At 34.8% G+C, this 20,745-nt stretch overlaps 2 protein-coding genes across 2 annotated transcripts; both read right to left on the bottom strand.

Moving 5' to 3' along the window:
• Positions 1-12,263: 12,263 nt before the first annotated feature.
• On the bottom strand, positions 12,264-12,953 carry LOC131659629 (uncharacterized). The gene has a single exon (XM_058928981.1). The coding sequence runs from the start codon at positions 12,951-12,953 to the stop codon at positions 12,264-12,266; it is 690 nt and encodes a 229-aa protein (XP_058784964.1).
• A 6,001-nt stretch (positions 12,954-18,954) lies between these two features.
• Positions 18,955-19,861, bottom strand: LOC131627219 (temperature-induced lipocalin-1-like). Its single transcript, XM_058898067.1, has 2 exons — positions 19,369-19,861; positions 18,955-19,256 (listed from the first exon to the last, which is right to left on the bottom strand). Exons 1-2 carry the CDS (start codon positions 19,747-19,749, stop codon positions 19,125-19,127), a joined length of 513 nt encoding a protein of 170 aa, XP_058754050.1. The 5' UTR covers positions 19,750-19,861; the 3' UTR covers positions 18,955-19,124.
• Positions 19,862-20,745: the final 884 nt, after the last annotated feature.

Genomic DNA, 20,745 nt, shown 5'->3' with positions numbered 1-20,745 from the left:
TTGCAAGTTCTGAAAGAGAAGCAGTTGTATGCCAAGTTGTCTAAGTGTGAATTCTGGTTGCATGAAGTTAGTTTCCTTGGTCATGTCATTTCTGGTCATGGCATTGCCGTAGATCCTTCTAAAGTTGATGCTGTGTTACAATGGGAAGCTCCGAAATCAGCTACTGAGATTAGAAGCTTCTTGGGCTTAGCCGGTTACTATAGACGGTTTATCGAAGGATTCTCTAAATTGGCACTTCCGTTGACAAGATTGACTTGCAAGGGAAAAGCTTTTGTATGGGATATTCGATGCGAAGAAAGTTTCAATGAGTTGAAGAAGAGGTTGACGTCGGCTCCAGTTTTGACTTTGCCTAACCCAGGAGAGCCTTTTGTTGTGTACTGTGATGCTTGTCTGATGGGGTTAGGTGGTGTGCTTATGCAGAATGGTAAAGTGGTGGCTTATGCGTCTAGACAATTGAGAACTCATGAAAGGAATTATCCTACGCATGATCTAGAGTTGGCAGCAGTGGTCTTTGTATTGAAAATTTGGAGGCATTATCTTTATGGTTCGAGATTTGAAGTGTTTAGTGACCATAAGAGTTTGAAGTACCTTTTTGATCAGAAAGAGTTGAATATGAGGCAGCGAAGGTGGTTAGAATTATTGAAGGATTATGATTTCGGTTTGAACTATCATCCCGGAAAAGCTAATGTTGTAGCCGATGCTTTAAGCCGAAAGACCTTGCATATGTCGGCTATGATGGCTAAGGAGTTGGAGTTGATTGAGCAGTTCCGAGATTTGAGCTTAGTTTGTGAAGTGACACCGCATAGTGTTATGTTGGGAATGTTAAAGATTAACAATGACTTTCTCGACAATATCAAAGAGGCTCAGAAGCTAGATGTGAAGTTGGTGGATTTGATGGTAGGGACCGATCGACTTGAGAAGGATGATTTCAAGTTAGATGTGCATGGTGTGTTGAGATTCCGAGATCGTATTTGTATTCCTGATGATGAAGAGATTAAGAAAGTGATTCTTGAAGAGAGTCATAGAAGTAGTTTGAGTATTCATCCAGGAGCTACAAAGATGTATCAAGACTCGAAGGGTTTGTTTTGGTGGCCTGGTATGAAACGTGATGTGGCACAGTTTGTGTATGCTTGTTTGACTTGCCAGAAGTCAAAGATCGAGCATCAGAAGCCTGCAGGGTTGATGCTACCGTTAGAAGTTCCAGAATGGAAATGGGATAGCATTTCGATGGACTTTGTGACAGGATTACCTAATACCTTGAGAGGATTTGATTCGATTTGGGTGATTGTTGATAGGCTTACAAAGTCGGCACACTTTATACCTATTAACATCACATTCTCGATTGCGAAGTTAGCAGAGATATATGTCAGGGTGATTGTGAAGTTGCATGGTGTTCCTTTGTGTATTGTGTCGGATAGAGATCCGAGGTTTACTTCCGATTTCTGGAAGAGTTTGCAAGAGGCGTTGGGTTCTAAGTTGAGGTTGAGTACGGCGTATCATCCACAGACTGATGGTCAGACCGAGAGGACTATTCAGTCATTAGAGGATTTGTTGAGAGCGTGTGTTCTTGAACAGGGAGGTTCGTGGGATACTTATCTTCCGTTGATTGAGTTCACTTACAATAACAGTTACCATTCTAGTATTGGGATGGCACCTTTTGAGGCGTTGTATGGTAGGAGGTGTAGGACTCCATTGTGTTGGCATGAATCGGGTGAGAGTGTGGTACTTGGACCCGAGATTGTTAGGGAGACTACTGAGAAAGTGAAGCTTATTCGAGATAAGATGAAAGCTTCTCAAAGTAGACAGAAAAGTTACCATGACAAGAGGAGGAAAGATTTGGAATTCCAAGCTGGTGATCATGTATTTTTGAGGGTCACACCTGTGACTGGTGTTGGGAGAGCTCTGAAGTCTAAAAAGCTCACTCCTCGTTTTATTGGTCCGTATCAAATATCAGACCGAGTTGGGAAAGTTGCTTACCGTGTGGCGTTACCGCCAAATCTTGCTAATTTGCACGATGTGTTTCATGTGTCACAACTCCGAAAGTATGTTGCCGATCCGTCTCATGTGATTCAGATGGACGATGTGCAAGTGCGTGATAATCTCACAGTGGAGACGATGCCGGTGCGAATTGTGGATCGTGAGATGAAGATTCTAAGAGGTAAAGAGATTACATTGGTGAAAGTTGTCTGGTTAGGAGCTGCTGGTGAAAGCTTGACATGGAAATTAGAGAGCAAGATGCGAGAATATTCTAGTAGGGGAGAGTTGTAACGCCCAAAAAAATAGTTATTTTCTTAATTTAGACATTTATGATGTTTTCTTAAATTTTTGCGTTTTGGGGCGATTTAGTCGGTATTAGTTCGGGATAGCGGATCGACATTTAATCGATAATTTTAATATTTTTAGTATTAGAAATATTAATGAGTTAATATTTAGCATTTTGGGAATTTTCTGAGTAATTAAGTTTAGACCGGAAATATGAGACACTGAGTAATAAGTCGGTATATTAAAATAGTCGGATTTTATTTTAATGGAGTTTTAGTAGAAGTATTATTTTTATATTAAGTGTGGAAATAATATTGGGCTTAATTAATGACATCTCTAATTATTAAGGGGTATATTTTGTTAGGCCCATTTGTGTATTTAATATTAACATAGTTTATTTTTGAAAATAGAAGTAGAAGAGAGGTAGAGAGATAGTGTTGTCTGAAAAAGAAAAAGAAGAGGAAACCGAGGGAGAGAAAGAAAAGGGGGTTAGGGTTTGAAGAGGAGACCCAAAGTGTTGCTCTAAAGTGCAATTCTTCTCCAATTTTCCATTGAATCTTCTTAGAGCTGCACTCAATCCAAGGTAAGGGGGTTCTTACTACCTAAATGGGAATATGATGAATTTTATGTGGGTTTAGGGTATAGATTGTCATTTGAGTTGTGTTAATTTTGTTTTTCTGTCACTGTTGAAAATTCAATTTAGTTTCATAAATACATGTATCTATTCATTTACTATTGATTCTGTGTGTAATGAAAATGAATGAAAAGTGCAAGCAAATGCTGAAATGGTGACGTATGTCGTTTGGCAAGAGTACACAAGTGAAGGGGTGCCGACCGGAAACCCCATTAAGTCACTATTAACTTCGTTTTCTTGCTGTTCAATTGGCACTGTGACCCTTGTTTTCTTTCCACTTCATAAGTATACTCTTTTACTTCATTTAATTTTATTTTTATATATATAATTATATAATGGTTATATCATGAAGAAACAAAAAAAAAACTATAGTTATGAAATGAAAGTATAGTTGATTATTAGGAAGTCAGTAACAATAGCAGTTATATAACTAAGTTATATAATTAATGAAATGCAAAACAGTCCCGTTTGATCGAAATAGCCGAATTAAGCGATATAATTAGTTGTTCGTAATTTGATGAAAATTTACGTGGTAGCTATGTTTAATTAGTAGGTTAATGTGGTGGTGATATTTTATTGAAATTGTGCTATTCTACGAATCGACCGAAAATGTTGGTTTTGGAATAGAAAATGAATTAGTAAATTAAAATTAATATAATGTGATATTAATTGGTTGTTTAAATTTAATAGTTGAATTAATTGCAACGATTCTATTTAATTGGAATAAACTTGGACTTGGTTTAATTATTCGGTTTATCGGTAAATTGCGGTATTTTGAGAATTTGACCGTAATTGTGTTTCTGTTGAATAATTAAATTGAGAATAATATATTGCTATGTCAATGATGTTGGATTGATAATTAGCATCATTTCTAATTGAGTTAGATGATAAATCGAAGTCGATTTGGTTTACTTGATATATTGACACATTGTGATTATTTTGCGAATTAACCGAAAGCTATGGTTTGGATTTGGATGCATTTGTTGCGAATGATGTTGTGATTGTCAATATGGCTATTATTGTGCATTGTTCTATGGGTAGCCTTATGGTGTGAATCCTAGTGAATTTTGATATTGTATATATATATATATATTGTTATGAAGTTGATAATCCCGTTGTTAAGATTGTGTTGTGAGTCTTTGGGCTAAAGTTGAACGGTGTGATTGTTGATATGTGACCGTTGTTGTGTTGTTGTTATGTCGTTGTTTCGTTGTCGAATCGTGGTCGTTGTATGTTTGCGCATAGCATAGTATAACATAAAGTTGAACGGTGTGATGTTGATATGTGACCGTGTTGAAGGCTTTGCCTTATGCCTCGGAATTACTGGCAATGTTCTAAGTTGGGAGTTTTACTCCAATGGTACCACATGCATATGCATAGTTGAGTCGCATTCGAGTCTTTGTTAGTTATTGTTGGTTGAAGTTGTTGTCCATGCATTGTGATGCTTATGTGTTGATTTGTTGAAGATGCCGATGTGTTGATATCAAGACTATTCTTTGATGATGTTCTTTGTGTTGTTTATGTTGATGTTGTGTGAAACGGTGATTCATTTATATTCATTACCTAATATATGATTTATCATAATCCTATTTATATAGTTTGATATCTCACCCTTTCTGTTTGAATGTTGCCTCCACGTGGGTAACGTGCAGGTAATCCAGATGAGTAGCTGTTTCTGCTTATAGTCGAGTTTTGGGTGTCATTGCTCTGATACGTAGCACTTGGGGGGAAATGAACACTTGCTTGATGTTGTTATTTGCTTATTGAACCTTATGATGTATTTGAGGATTTGTTTGTATTGTTTCTTTTATGATTCAAAAGATGTTATGTCTTAATTGTTGAATCATTGTGAATTTATTGCATGTTGAACCTAAGTTTGGGTTATGCTATGAATACTATGTTATTCAAAAGTTGAGATATATGTTATGAGTTTTGTTCACTCCAATCCTGACAGTGTTATGTATTAGTTTAAAAAGCATGACAGGTTTATGTTTATGTTGAATGTGTGACATCCTGACTCTGTTGAGAATTTTGGTACTCTGATATTTTCCGCATAAATGCTTGGGGGTAGATTTGGGGTGTAACAGTTGGAACCCCGTTTCTATTATTCATATTCAATTACACGTTTGGCTTGACGAGCGTGCACTCCGCACTACCCTAACTCGTTTCAAACTTAACGCATAATTGCATTGGCCTATAGTAAATCGCATTACTACCAAAATGCATTGATGATACTAAAATCACAAACAAACTCCCCCCATTTTAGTATAATCCTTGATTTACTTTACAGGTATAACGATCAAACAAATGCATAGAAGAAAATGTCTTACGATTGAATTTTCATCTTAGTACAAATACACATTCCAAATATTCGAAAATCGGGGTGTCATAATGATTGAACCCGTCAATCCATTTGAATATCTAAAGATATAGTACACATATGTTTCTTACAATACTCTACTATTCATACTTGACACTTTACAAGCCATGTGTCCTTATCCATTAATAAGCATATAGGAAGCCAAGTCCAAGCTTCTTGAAGCGGCAAAACTTCATGCTCACATAGGTGATCCTTTTAATTTTGCACCTGCATTTGCAATTTTTCAAAAGAACCATTAAGAAGATATACTTCAACCTAGCCATCACTTGCAGGTCTGAGCACATACCTTGGAAGATAAACACAATTGCTCCAATCTTTAACTATGATCTTTCCACATTGAATTCTGCTTCTAACGTTGTATTAGAAGGGAATTGGGTATACCATAACTAATAGATTTAAATGGACTTTAATACCATCCCAATTACCGACTTCTTCACTAAGTCTCTTGCTAACCCCTTCGTCAAGTGGTCAACTAAGTTTTGTTGCGACCGAACAAACTCAATAGATATCACCCCATTCATGATTAATTCCCTAATCATACTATGTCTAATACCCAAATGTCTAGACTTTCCATTGTATATTTGACTATATGCTTTAGCCAGTGTGGCACTGCTATCACAACGGATAGAAATTGGTGATATCGGTTTAGGCCATATCGGAATCTCATATACCAAGTTCCTTAGCCATTCTGCTTCTTTACCAGCAGCAACAAATGCTACAAACTCAGATTCCATTGTGGAACTAGTTATACATGTTTGCTTCTTGGAAGCCCATGAGATGGAACCTCCCCCAAGCAAGAACACCCATCCACTTGTAGAGGATGAATCTTCAACATTATTTATCCAACTAGCATCCGAATAACCCTCTAACACCGAAGGAAATCCCATATATGACAATCCATAATTCATAGTACCCTTTAAGTACTTGAATACCCTAGTTATCGCATGCCAATGATGTCTACTAGGATTACTAGTAAATCTACTCAACTTTCCAACCGCATACGCAATATCCGGTCTAGTGCTAATCATAGCATACATCAAAGAGCCTATGGCTCTTGAGTATTCGAGTTGATCCACAGGTTTACCTGTATTTGGCATAAGCTTTTCTCCCGGATCCATGGGAGTACTTACTGGAGAACAATTTTCATAATTGAACTTCTTGAGTATTTTCTCAATGTAATGAGATTGCGTAATTACAATCCCCTTATTTTCCCGTTTAATCTTAATACCAAGAATAACGTCCCCTTCTCCCATATCCTTCATGGAGAACTTTGACGACAAGAAATTCTTTGTTTTATCAACTTGATTTTGGTCGGTACCAAAGATCAACATGTCATCAACATATAGACAAAAGAATATCAAAATATTCTCACACAAATTTATGTACAAACACTTGTTACGAGAATTAGATGACGAAATATATTTAGATAATCATGCATGATGATGCAAGAAGGTTTTCAGATGAAGTGAGAGATGAAATTAAGAGCAATTTAAAATAGTATAATATAAATTGCAATGAGTACCTTGGTTATGTTCACTTCTCTCAAATCTTCACTTGAATTTCTATGTTCAACCTTCTTGATCAACTTCATCATTGATGTGCATGAAACTTTTGATCCTTTTTCCTCTTTGATAACCTTTGTCTTCATCGAAATTAGATATAAGATATATTCTTCACAATCTCCCCCTTTTTGATAATGACATACTCTTTGAATTCTTGTTTTGATAAGATTGAGAATTCTCCCCCTAACTTGTGTGTCTCCTCTTTAATTTGTAAGTTTCCTCCTTAATCGGAGAATCTTACAATGACAAAGTCAAACTCTTAATGTCATTGTTTCGGTGCTTGTTTTAATCCATACAAAGATTTGATAAGATTCAACACAGTTTGTTCATTATCAAGAAGCACATAACCTTCTGGTTTTTTCATGTAAATCTCCTCACCGAGATCTCCATTTAGGAATGTTGTTTTGACATCCTTTTTAGTGGTGCATATGTGTTGAAATAATCAACACCTTTCTTTTTCCTAAAACCCTTGGTTACTAATAAATCCTTGTAGATGTTTAATGTACCATCACTATGATACTTTCTTTTAAACATCCGTTTGCATCCAATGGATCTTAATCTTTTAAGTAGATCGAAAATTTCCAAGTATGGATTGACATTATTGAATCTATTTCATCTTGGATATCATTATTCCAAAATAGAGTCCTTTGAAGCTATTGCTTCCTCATAAGTCTCAGGATCGTCTTCCACTTGAAGAATAAGAACATTTCGAACTCTCACTATCTCCTTCTACACAGGAGAAATAAGTCGAAAAGTGATTTTGTTCGGTCCTAGATCCTTAGCCTTCCAGAATTTCTGCTTGTTCTAAGTTTGATTTGTTTTTCAACAATCATTGACAAACTTTCGGTTTGTGTTTCAACAATCCGCAGAGAACCTTCCTCACGAGGTTCTTCATTTATGGGAATTTCGAATTCCTTATATAAGGTTCAAAAAAAAATTCCACATCTCAGGATTCAATCATTAGACTCCAAAATTAAAAATCTATATATTTTTTTAATTTTGAATTACCATTATATGCCTTATAATAAGTCTCATTTGAACACAAACAAGTTGTTCACATAGATTCCAAATTCAAAACTCAATTATAATTAATCCAAGATGAATTTTAATAAATTTGACTTCTATACTAATCAACCAATCCTTACTTTAAAATTTCAAATTTTCGATTTCGATTTAACTTTTTGTTTTCATTGATTTAACACCACATAAATTTTTATTTTTTCTACAAAATCTCACTATACAGTACCGGTTTATATTAACAATGTTTACTGTTCAAATCAACCAATTTGATTTCAAGTTTTCAAAGTCTTTTTTTTTTAAATAAAAAAAAATAACTATATTTTAAAACGAGACTTACTTTCAATTATATATTATCAAAACAAAATATATATACATATTTTTGCTTATTTATTATATTTGATTAATTTATATATATATATATATATATATATATATATATATATATATATATATATATATATATATATATATATATATATATATATATATATATATATATATATATATATATATATATATATATATATATGATTCATATTCAAGAAGCATTGCCACCTATAAGCCACATGTTGCGTTTATGCCATGTTAATGTTGTGTTCAATATTCTATGATATTCAGAATAGGATTCACGTTAATAATCATTTTCTTACAACATTGTCAGAGAATAAATAAATAAGTAAGTGAATAAACAAAATTTCAAATCGACACTGTTTTGAAATAACGGTACTGTTATATAACCATTCGTGAAAAGGTACCTTTAATTGAATTATCATGCGTCGTATTCTAACATATTGAATAAAAACAATGTTGTTTAAGTTTCAGCATCATTATTTTCAAATAGAAAAAGCAAAACAAAATGGATGTACCACATTATACACAAGTAATTGATCATTTATGATTAAAATAATCCAATATCAATCAATTATTACTGGAAAATTGTAATATCAATAACTATTAGGGGTGGGAATAGGCCAGGCCGGCCTACAGGGGCCTACGGCCCAGCTTACATAGGCCTAGGCTAGGTCAGGCCTATTTAATAAAGAGGCCAGGCTTAAGCTTTTTTAAAAGCCTATTTTATTTAATAGGTCAGGCTTAGGCTATTAAAAAAGCCTATGAAGCCTTATAGGCCGGCCTATATCTTCATATATATTAGAGATATGTTAAATAAGTTGGTTCATGTATGCATATATATTAGAAAGAAAAAAAAGCTAAATTGGCTACCCTATATATATATATATATATATATATATAACAAATGCTAAATAGGTTTACTTATATATGTATATATAGGTCGACCTACAAAACTTCTTAAGTTATACAGATTAATTGAAAAATTTAATGAGATACAGGCTTTTTAAATAGGCTTTCAGGCCAGGTCAGGCTTTTAAAAAGGCTAGGCCAGGCCAAAAAACTGAGCCTATGATAGGCCTTAGGCCAGACTTAGGCCTTTTAAGTTTATCGTAGGCCAGGCTCAGGCCTTCTAAAGCCTAGCCTAGCCTAGCCTATTTCCACCCTTAATAACTATTACTCTAATACGAACAATTAGAAAAAATTTCATTAGAGTCTTAATATTATAATTTTCACAGTGCCTTCTAAGAAATCATATTAACGTACCTGGATATATGACAACGATTCTTGTTCCGAAACTTTTAGTCATCTCCTTGACGGTGCTTCCTTCTCCAGCCATGATTATCAGAAAGAATACTTTGTTCGTTTGTTAGATATATGGTATGATAATCCTGGATATCTTCAAGAATCGTGTTTGTTCACTTTCCGAACAAAGTATTTCGACCTTATTCTTGTCTGGGTTCACGAAATCTTTGCGGGAATAATTCTTGAAGAACAATCTGTTTCTGACAATGGAGAACAGATCAGAATGTAGAGAGGAAGTATGTAATTTCGTATCCAAAATCAAGGCCAAAAGACTCCTTATATAGGAGACCAATAACAGAAAACGAACAGACACACCTTTTCGGAAAACAGTTATGTCGGTTGGAACGGGTGCAACTATTCAAACGAATTGTTATGTCCGTTGGGAAAATGTGCAACTATTCAAACGAATTGTTATGTCCGTTGGAACCCCGTTTCTATTATTCATATTCAATTACACGTTTGGCTTGACGAGCGTGCACTCCGCACTACCCTAACTCGTTTCAAACTTAACGCATAATTGCATTGGCCTATAGTAAATCACATTACTACCAAAATGCATTGATGATACTAAAATCACAAACAAGTCATTACTATCACCACACAAACATCATTGATGAATACAATACCACCAGTTTTCTTCATCACTCTCTAAACCTTACATTCATTCACTCAAACAATTTATATTTTTATAACTCACATGAAAAAAAATTCAAGTTTTTTTTTACAGGATTCAAAAGAGTGAAGATGGGATCTGATGAATGAGAAAGGAGTCGAGATCAAACCCACCTCCGATTAAACCCACCGCGCTCAGCCGCTGCCGCTGCCACAGACATCCACAGCACCGTCGCACCCCCTCCGGCCGGTGATCTCCAATCTCGGATTCGACACCCACAGATTCGATCGCGATTCTGCCGTTTCTTTTCCGGTCGGCTTTCTCCTTTCCTTTCTAATATTACTCTGTTTTGATGATTTATGGAATATATCTTGTGTTGTCTTGAAAATCAGAGGAGAGATGGAAGAAAAGTTTTGATTCTGTACTTTTATGTTACTCTCTTCATTTTAACATATATTACTTGCTGTTTTTTTTATAATAAAAGCCACATGCCAAGTGTCAATGTTTCATTGGTGATTGTATTTCATTTTTTCTTTAACATGATGTTAGTGTAACATCTCCTCCCACTTGTTGTGGCTTAACTAAAAAAAAAAGAAAAAAGACACGATGCTCTCTCTGTTCCAATTCAAATTAATTGTGGTGTCTATTTTTTATGGACACGTGGCCACCTTTAATTGGTTGTTTAGTTTAATGGAAAATAAGAAGGAAGGGTGATCCGCCGCCCCCATATGGTGTGTTGTTGTTTTTTGTTCTCTTTTCCTTTTCTTTTTATACTCTCTTAATCTTATCTTACTAACTAAAATTAAATTAGTTTTTATTTAATTTGTAATTTGGGCTTTTGGGTCATGCTATTTCAAAAAAATAATAAAACTTTTTTTATAATTAATGTTTTGTTTATTTGCTTTATTTATTTGATTTATAGTTTATTAATATAATTATAAAATCTAAAAAATGCATTTTATTTAATTAGCTTAACCAAAAATATAAAAATTTAGAATTAGATTTTTATTTTTCACATTAAAAAGTACCGAAAAATACGATTTCTCATTTTGATGTAATTTCTCTTTTAATCGACTTTGGGTTCATATTTTTGCTTCATTTCTCATCGTAAATTCCATGTCACTTTCTAACATTTTTTTGTTGTTTATTGTGAGGTACCACTTTGAGGCATTGGACTATTATTACGGATATTTGCAACTTCACTTAATTCTCATATATTTTTACTTTCATTTGGGATCTGTAATAATTTTATCCCCGTTGGTGTTTATTGTAACTCCCCCATCCCGAGCCCTGTAATAGCGTAGGAACTTTACATTCCGCACTTTATTTTCTGTACATATTTAACTGTTAGTAATTAGGCGTGTATGGCAAGATTAATTAATAGAACGTTAGCTAACCTTAAAATCAAGATAACATATCTGAAACTAACACACATCGCACTCACTCACCTCTAGGGTACGCCTCTCTCGTTGCCTTCGGAAATAAATGGTCGTGTCCCTCGAATATAGAGGTACCTGTTAGCAAAAGTCCCGACTTTTAAAAAAAAAATCATCGCAAAGATTATAAGTCCCTCGATGACCCTCGATGTTGCCTACGAATATATGATCTAGTCCCTCGAATGGTTGCCTACGAAACGATGATTGTCCCTTCGAATTTGCTAAAGGTACCTCTACCTGTTGCTTTCAACGACCTCGATGACCCTTCAATTGTCCCGAATGTCCAAACAATAGGACTACTTACCCTAAATGGTGAGGATAGCCCTATCCCTTTCTTAGAAGGATAAAAAGCATAGAAAAGACCAACTATTTAGGGTAGTGCTCTTAATATACCTAGCTCAATTAAAAAACATCTTTTCAATATTCTTTCAAAGACTAAGGCTACGCATTTACGCTAAAGTCCTTATGCCCCCTTTCAAATCAAACAAAACAAACATGAGCTAAGTAAATTAAGAGCCCGTAGATAACTACGGATGAAAAGGGTGCTTGCACCTTCCCTTTTCATAACCTACCCCCCGAGCCCGTTTCTTTTTTAAAAAAGGTCTTTTTCTGTACTTTTTACCTTTCCTAAAATTGGACAAAATAAAAGTCGGTGGCGACTCATGCTTAACTGCGACATTTCTAAAAAAGTCAGTTCACCGTATTACACCCCTGCATTAATTTTTCCCATAAAACTTCCCGGCGCAATGTTCTTCCAGCTGTCGCCCAGCTTCTTTCCCCGCCGCTGCTTCTGGACAATCCTCCATGGCCCTGATTCAACACTCGATCCTCCATGTTCAAGGTTTTTATCTCCGACGATTTCCTTCAGGTTTCTTCCTCCGATGCCACTATTACCTCCTTCATTGTTCTTCCCAGTATTGGCTAATGGACAGTTCTCCTTATAATGACCATAACATCCACATGCTAGACACAAAAGATGAAGACCTTCGTATTCAATCTTATAACAGCATCCTTGAACTTTGAGCATTGCTACTAGCGGTTTGGACAAATTCACTGTAACACATATACGTGCATATCTTCCTCTCTCCTGTTTTCTAGTAGTATTGTCCACCTTAACTGTTTTTCCAATCCGGTCACCAAAGAATGCTAAAGCTCGTGGATCATAATATTCGATTGGGAGATCTGAGATTCTGACCCAAACCACTACCTCATCAATTGACTCAGTTTCAGGCTTGAAATTTGGTTTCCAATCCTTCACCGTGAGATAATGATCGTAGATAAACCACGGTCCATTCTCCATAGCCGCCTTTTTATCATCCTCATGAGAGAAAGCAACAAGATAATAATCATTGCTCAAGTCAATGATACTGATGACACCTCTTCGCACCCACATCTGGTTCAGCCTGTTCTCCAATGCTTTGTATCCTATTCTTTTTCCAAGCAACTTCACGATAACACCTCTCTTCCATGGCTTCTGGATTCATTTTGCTTCTTTTTAAGAGAAAATGAAGTTAGGACACTCATAGCCACCGATCCACTCCTCCTCCACCGTTATCTCCCCATACTCACCCTCCAGATCATCACCCATACCCTCACTTCCCTTCTCTTCCTCCTCCATATCAGCCACCGTTTTACCAGCCATGATATCTCGGAATGAGATTTCTGTCACCCTTTTACTACACTCCACCTCCTTGACTTTTTTTGTACTTCTTTCTTGTAAGTCTACTTCCGCCACTGACTTTTCCAGACTACCCGGGGGAATGTTACCGATTGCCGTGCCGGCGCTGCTCACAAACCCTAGGAGAGGATTTTCCATCGCAAGCCTCAAAATTTGAGTTTATAAATAGAATATGCATAACAATTAAACTCTTAATAAATATACATAATCATAATCATAAATTGATAGTATAAAATTATTAAAAATGTATCTCCAATTTTCTTATTTATTAATTAAAACTTATTTTTGATGGATAATTATTTTGACGATTAATTTATATTATAGTTTTTAGATACGTGCAAATTACTAATCATTTACAATTTTCTCTTTTTACAGTTATTATTATTTTAAATCTTGGAATTTGACTTTCATATTAATGTTCGAATGTATTTTTTTATGGACAGTCAATAATTTTGATAAAAAATAGAGTGCTATAGGAATGTATTTATAGTTACTAAAATCACCATTTGTTGTTGTTTTTTTTTTTCCTTTTTTAATTTTCTAATAAAGGCACTTCGTAATAGACCTAATTGAATAAAGAAAATTTCTTTAGCCACCTTCTTATGGGGTCACCCCAGCGAAAAACCCAAATTACCCCTGCTTCGGAAATGAACTTCCGAAGCATTTTTTTTTAAAATTTCCACAATTCGGAAGTGCATCTCCGAAAACACCTCATGGGGGGTGTTTTCGGAGATGAACTTCCGAAAACACCTTTGTTCAGATTTTGGGGGGTTTCGGAAATGAACTTCCGAATTATGCAGAAACTGTGTTTTTTTTTATGTTTTTCTTAACAGTCTCGTATTTTTAATTAAAGGAAACCGGGAAATAAAATAAGCGACATATAAACAGAAAAAACTAATATGATAAAAAAAGTAATATATACAAGCCGATCCAAATCCAAATAAAAATAGTGTGCTAAAGATACAATCCGAAAACAAAAAATAAAGTAGTGTGCAGGATCCGACCAACTGCCTCGTCCTCCAGTTGGAGGCCTCATTCAGCTTCTGGTAGAGGTATGCCAGAGTAGCTGCCCCCCAGTTCCACTGGTGAACGGTATCCAGGTCCATGAAGTAGCGGAGGTAGGTCACGTCGACGTACCTTGCACTCTTGTCCACAAAGCATGCAGCGCCTACCACATGCATGTACCAGCACCGGAGAGCGCAACCGCGGTGATACTGTGTGAATAGATCGTCACCCGCCTCCTCGGCATCGGCCGCCGCGTCCAGGTGGTGCTCGAAATAGCGGCTCAGTGTGGTGAACCGGATATGAGGCCCATTTGTCGTGATGCACTCGAAGTCAGCAACTTCGGGCTCCATGCCCAAATAGAGTGTCATCCACTGACTGGCCTCGACCCTCTTGATCCGGGAGTGGGTCAACAGCGGCCCCCTGATGGGCAGGTGGAGAAGACACTACACATCATGCAAGGTGATCGTCATCTCCCCAACCGGCAAGTGGAAAGAAGACGTCTCCTTGTGCCAGCGCTCCACAAATGCCCCCTGCATGCCGTGGCTGATGGTGGTGTACCCCGTCATGCAGAGCCCGCTAAGCCCTGAACCTCGCACCGCGTACTCAGCTGCTGGTTTAAACAGACTGAAAATCTTCCGGGCGTGGTTCACCATTTTCAAAGGATCTCTCTCCTGTTACAAAAAAAACAAATAAAAGCATATGTTAAATAGACCGTTAAGAAAATATCGAATAAACGTCTAAATTATAAACGGTTAAATTAAAAAAAATACCTCTCCCTCCCAGATACGCCGAGCAACGTGATCGTGGTAGCTAATCAGCACGGAAGTGTCAAAGGGCCCTCCCGGGTAGTTGTCCTCCTGCTCATCCTCCTCCCCGGGTGGAGGGTCAACATCCGGTACCCCCTCCGGCTCGTGGTATGGCACTGCCACCTCCTCCTCCTGCTCCTCCTCCTCCTCCTCTCGCTGGCGGGAAGAAGATACCCGAGCCAGCCGACTCCTAGATCCAGATGAAGAGGTACCCTCTCCCACGTCCACGGGAACTCGCACACGTCGTCCCCGGCCCTGCCCCTGTCCCTGTGTCGACGCCAGCTGCGCCGCCGCCCGCTCGCGTCTAGCCGACGCAGTCTGGGTCTCTCTACCCTGTCTGATGCGTGCTGGTTGGTTGCCTGACATGTTCCTGTAAATAATTGAAATCGATTAATATGCGAGACAAAAAGAAAAAACTAAAAAAATTGCACTTCTGATACAATTCGGAAGTTCATTTCCGAAACTGGGATGAAGGTGTTTTCGGAAATGAACTTCCGAAACACCCCTGCGCAGAACTTCTCTGCAACCTCCAATGGCAGACCCCAAAATCAAACTTCAAACCTATGTCTACACATTCTAAACATCCTAAATATCAGTACCAACCTAACCTAATACATTTTTTGCTATTTGTAAACACCTTAATATGAATTTTAATCATAGATCTAAAACTCAAAATGCTTACCGATTGAAGAGATTGGAGTGCTTTTTAATGTAGTATAGGAAGCTTATTGGAGCCTTTGATGTAGCCTTGGAAGTGTTTGCACAAAATTTCTCCTTTGGTTGTGTTTGATGTTGAATTAGGGTAAATGAATGGGGGAGGGGGAGTGTTTTGCTAAATCTACAAAACGCGCAGTATTTCGGAAAATGCTGTTTTCGGAAATGAACTTCCGAAATAAGATAATTTTTTCAAAAAAAAAAGGCGCTTTCGGAGATGCATATCCGAAAACACCTTTTTCTTGCATTTCGGAAATGCATTTCCGAAGTCAGGGGTAGTTTGGGTTTTTCACCAGAGGTGAACTGGTTGGGAGGTGGCCAAAGAAATTTCCTTGAATAAATGCTACAACTATGACCACAAGTGCGAAGCCTTGAAATTGTAAAAGAAATAGCTTTAAAGCCAAACACACAATGCTTCGTGATCAAGAAATGAATGGGGACCATTTTGTCCTTTATTACCCAATGCTCAAAATATGCATCAATATCTATAAAATGAATAGAAAATTATCAAACCGTACATAAATACATGAAAACTTAATAATACACAAAGTATACATATTTACACAAAAAACAGAGATTATTCACACGTTATAAACTAAAAGTATCGATAAGTGCCACAAATCACATATACAAAATAATGACATTTTGACACTTATCACCATTCAGATTTAAAATCCATAACAATGTTGTTGTAAATACATTCCTACTATATATGCGAAGAACACAAGACCACCATATTCACCATTTGAAAGCAGAACCTCTCAATACTTCAAAAGCTTTCAAAACCTTCAATGACTCGGGTGTTTCATGCTCCTTGAAAAATTTCTCAAAACAAAAAATCCACCAATAAGCATCTTCCTCTCCATCAAACAATAATATTGTCATGAATTTAAGCGGAAGTGAGATCGAAAATGAAAGCACCAATTATTAGGATGCTAAATTAGAACCCTAACAAAACTAGAGAAACAAATAAAATAAGATAATCTCTAACCCCACCCCTTGAGTCTCTCATGCACCATGCGCGTTGCCAAAAATGCCCCCTGCTTCCGTAGATGTACCTCCAAAAGCACCTTTTCTTTGTTTCAAAATTGTTTTCTGTAGGTGCATCTACAGAAGACTTCCATATATGCATCTACAGAAGCATTTGATGTTATATTTGCGCCAGACTCTTCTCCTCCCTCATTCTTCACTTTTCATATTCTCGATCTCTCTCAACATCAAAAATCAAACTTCCACCAAACTCCGTTGTTTTCTCTCAAGTTCGACAGTGAACATCAACATCAACAATCAACACATTCCAACATCTTCAAAATTCAATTTAATTGGTAAGTTTTCGAACTATTTTTGAGTTTTCCCGTAATAGAGTTATAATTCAATTTTTAGGTGTAGAAATGCTTTGATAGTTTTAGAAACATAGTTTAGAGATAATATATTTTTGGATGTGTTAAACAGACGATCAAGCCGCAAAAATGAGTTTTTAAGCATGTGAGAACAGTGACAGACGTCATTGTTGCGTTCTATGAGTTGCAGAACATTCCTGTTAGGATGTTAAATTATAACCTTAACAAAACTAGAGAAACTAATAAAATAAAGAGAATAAAAGTTATCTAAAAATAAATAAAGACTTTTTCATTTGATTCTTGATAATTCCAAACTTTCCATGAAAATACATATATAAACTTATTAATGGATAAAAGCTCAATTAAACAATAAAAACCTGACTAAAATAAATTCAACTTCTAATTGTGAAAAATTAACTCCATGATCTTAGATCTTATCAAGTTTCAAGAGATTCACAATCCCCAAGCTTTTCAAATACCTACTTAAATATATTACAAATTAATTAATTCTGAGAGACTAAAATTCCTAAATTTACTTAAATATATTACAAATTAAATAATTCTGAGAGACTAAAGTTCCTAAGTTTATTAAATTTGCTGGTGAAGAATGAGAAACAACCGTTTAACACGAAGACATATACATATTGATTGTGGAGATTTGGACATTGATGACATGGTTTACCATTTGCCACCAAATCTAATTTTAAATTGAGGGCGTTTAGAAACTTTATTTCATATATAACTTTTTAATGAAGAAACTAAGATTAAGGTTATAGATTTTGGCAAAATACAAAGAAATGATAATAAATCCATTGATGATTACATCGATAAATTCATGCAAAATGAAAACTAAAATATGACTATAATTCTAAAATGAGTTAGTGCAAATGGTTTCAAAATGTCTAAATCATAATGTTGGAAAAAGTTATTAGCAACAACTTAGAGACGCGTCACTTAGAGTTAGGAAGATTGTGAAATTGAACTGAGAAATAAAAATAGAGAAATACTACGGAGTGTTGTCGAGCATGAGCATTGGTTAAAAGATTAAAAAAAATAAGTTGGACATTGTTTAATAGATTAAATATATATATTTTTTACTCAAAATATGTATATTTAATATATTGAAAACATGAATAATTATATTTTTTAATAAATATTGTGTGTATTGAAAACATAAATATGTTTTCTAATAAATATTGTGTGTATAATTATGTTTTTTAATAAATATTGTGTGTATTGAATGCATTGAATGTAAATAAGTTTTTATGTTTAGAATGCTTAGCCAGTGTTTCGAAAACTTATATCTACACTATTTTTCTTCTAGATTGATTATCATAAGAAAAATCACTTTGAATGATGATGATTTAATTCTCATAAACTCTACGTGATTTACTTTTTTTAAATAAAAAATATTAATTATAATTCATACTCAATTGTATTTTTTAAAGATACATGTTAAATAACTTCAAATAAAAAAATAATATTTAAAAAATTTAAATTTAAATGCACATAATTTTCAAAAACATATTCTTATATTTAGGTATTAATTTATACCACCTTCTATCTCTATTTTAAGTAAAATTGAACTTTACTTTATAGTTTGTTGAAAAAGTAATATATCTTGTTTACTTTTCCTTATATGGATGAATACTCTCGAATCAGCTAACCTTATCCACATGTGTAGAGTGATCTAGATGAAGCAAAGTTTTGTATGGACTCACCTAACCCATGAATCCTTAACACTACTTGAAAGGATGACACCATTAAAGACTCAAGCCTCAACTATTAAACCAACTCAACTCAACTGAGGAGGGGTTAATCATCCTATAAAGTTAACAACTACTAGCACAATTTAAGCATCAAATTAGTCTATTTACACAACAAACCAATATAAAACATTACAATTTAAATGACTCAATATTAAAGTTCTTGAACTCTTTATTTAATACATGATAAAATTTATTTATTTATTTATCTCCCAAATTTATCCACCAAATTTCTCTAGTGTGTTGAGAATCTTCTTACTCAGGTGGAGGATCACTTTGTGGAGTCTTGTGCAATTTGCTGGTCACATCATCATACCCTTCTTCCTTAGCTTTCTCAACAAGTTGATTGTAGATTTCTTCATCCAAATGAGTTTGCCTGCATAATATCTATAGAAACCAAAATCATCAAACTCATATAATAACAAAAATAGTTATGCTTAAACAATTTTTATAATTAAAAATAAAATAATTTTCATATAAACTATAGTAACTTTTTTACCCAAAGATATTTTCTGGTAGGTTCACCAATGAGAGCATATTGATAATCTTCATCAAGGTACAAGATCCAGTAATTTCCAAGGACAGGAATGATTGGCAAGAACGGAGGAACAAAGAACTTGACCTTGAGTTTGGCTTCATCGCTATTAGGGTCAGCCTTATAAGCACTTCCTTCTATGGAGTTTCTTTTACCATTATTCCATGTCTCGTTGAGGACATGAACAGTTCCATCACTGTTTAGAGTATAGGTAGCTCTTGTGTTCTCACTGTTTTTGGGTTGAAAAAACGAAGGAAAAGAAGCAATCTCGTACCAACGACCCATGTATCTCTCTAAGTCTACACCCTTCACGACCTCAGGTTCCTTTCCTAGCTTGTTTCCCATGGTTTGTTTGCTGAAGAAGATGTTATGGTATTGTTGCAGGTAGAGAAAAGGTTGCAAGAACAAGAGTTTATAGGATGGTTTTGAATCTTAGTTTTGATAAGGTTGTGTTGTTTTGTTGGAGGAGCATTGAGTTGGAGAAATTTGGGTCTTACACGTATACAAATAGAATCTCTATGTGTTTTTATATTATAGGTAGTAAATAAAATATTCGGTAGATAAAAATATTAAGACATTGATGTAATAAAGTGGGTGAAATGAAATGATATACTAATATTGATGAATAGTGAAAATATGGAGTATTTAAATATTATTGTTTAAATTTTAAAATTATTTTTAAGCAATTACATGATAACAAAATTAATTGGTTTAAAGTAGGTATGCCATCACCATATAAAAATAATTAAATAATAATTTGAAAATAGATATTTCATCGATAAATTAAAATGTATATTTTTAAATAGTTATATTTATTTCTACTCACAATGATATTAAAAGTGTTAGAGGATATAAACTAAAATTAATTAAAAAATAGAGCAGAAAGTTTGTATGAATTTTACAAAATCAAACCAAACTCATATTGTATTTAATATATTACACATATTTATTAGTATTAATTTTTCGTAATAATCATACTAGTTTAACTTAATATTAATTTTTCTTTTCCATACGTAGAAATATAATTAATTATTGTTTTTTTTTAATTTTTATATATTTTATATTAAATGAATTATGATACTATAATTTTATAATATTAACATTAATCAAAAAATAAAAAATTGTTAGTTCAATCAACCGAAAAATAATCTAACTTAAGTTGCATATAATTAGAATCCAATTTATTATAAAGAAGTCGTTGAAATTAAACCGAACTTCAAGTAATTTTAATGGGGTGATTGTTTTTTCTCAAAACCTCACCTTACTTAGTTGGAAACTTGTAATCCTACTGTCAACTATGTCGATCGATTGAATGTGAAAGTTCTATTTCCATTATAATAA

Source organism: Vicia villosa, linkage group LG1, assembly GCF_029867415.1.
Source record: "Vicia villosa cultivar HV-30 ecotype Madison, WI linkage group LG1, Vvil1.0, whole genome shotgun sequence".
NCBI classification, from domain to species: Eukaryota; Viridiplantae; Streptophyta; class Magnoliopsida; order Fabales; family Fabaceae; genus Vicia; species Vicia villosa.
The sequence above is the reverse complement of the archived record's forward strand: the minus strand, read 5'-3'. Positions and strand labels throughout refer to the sequence as shown.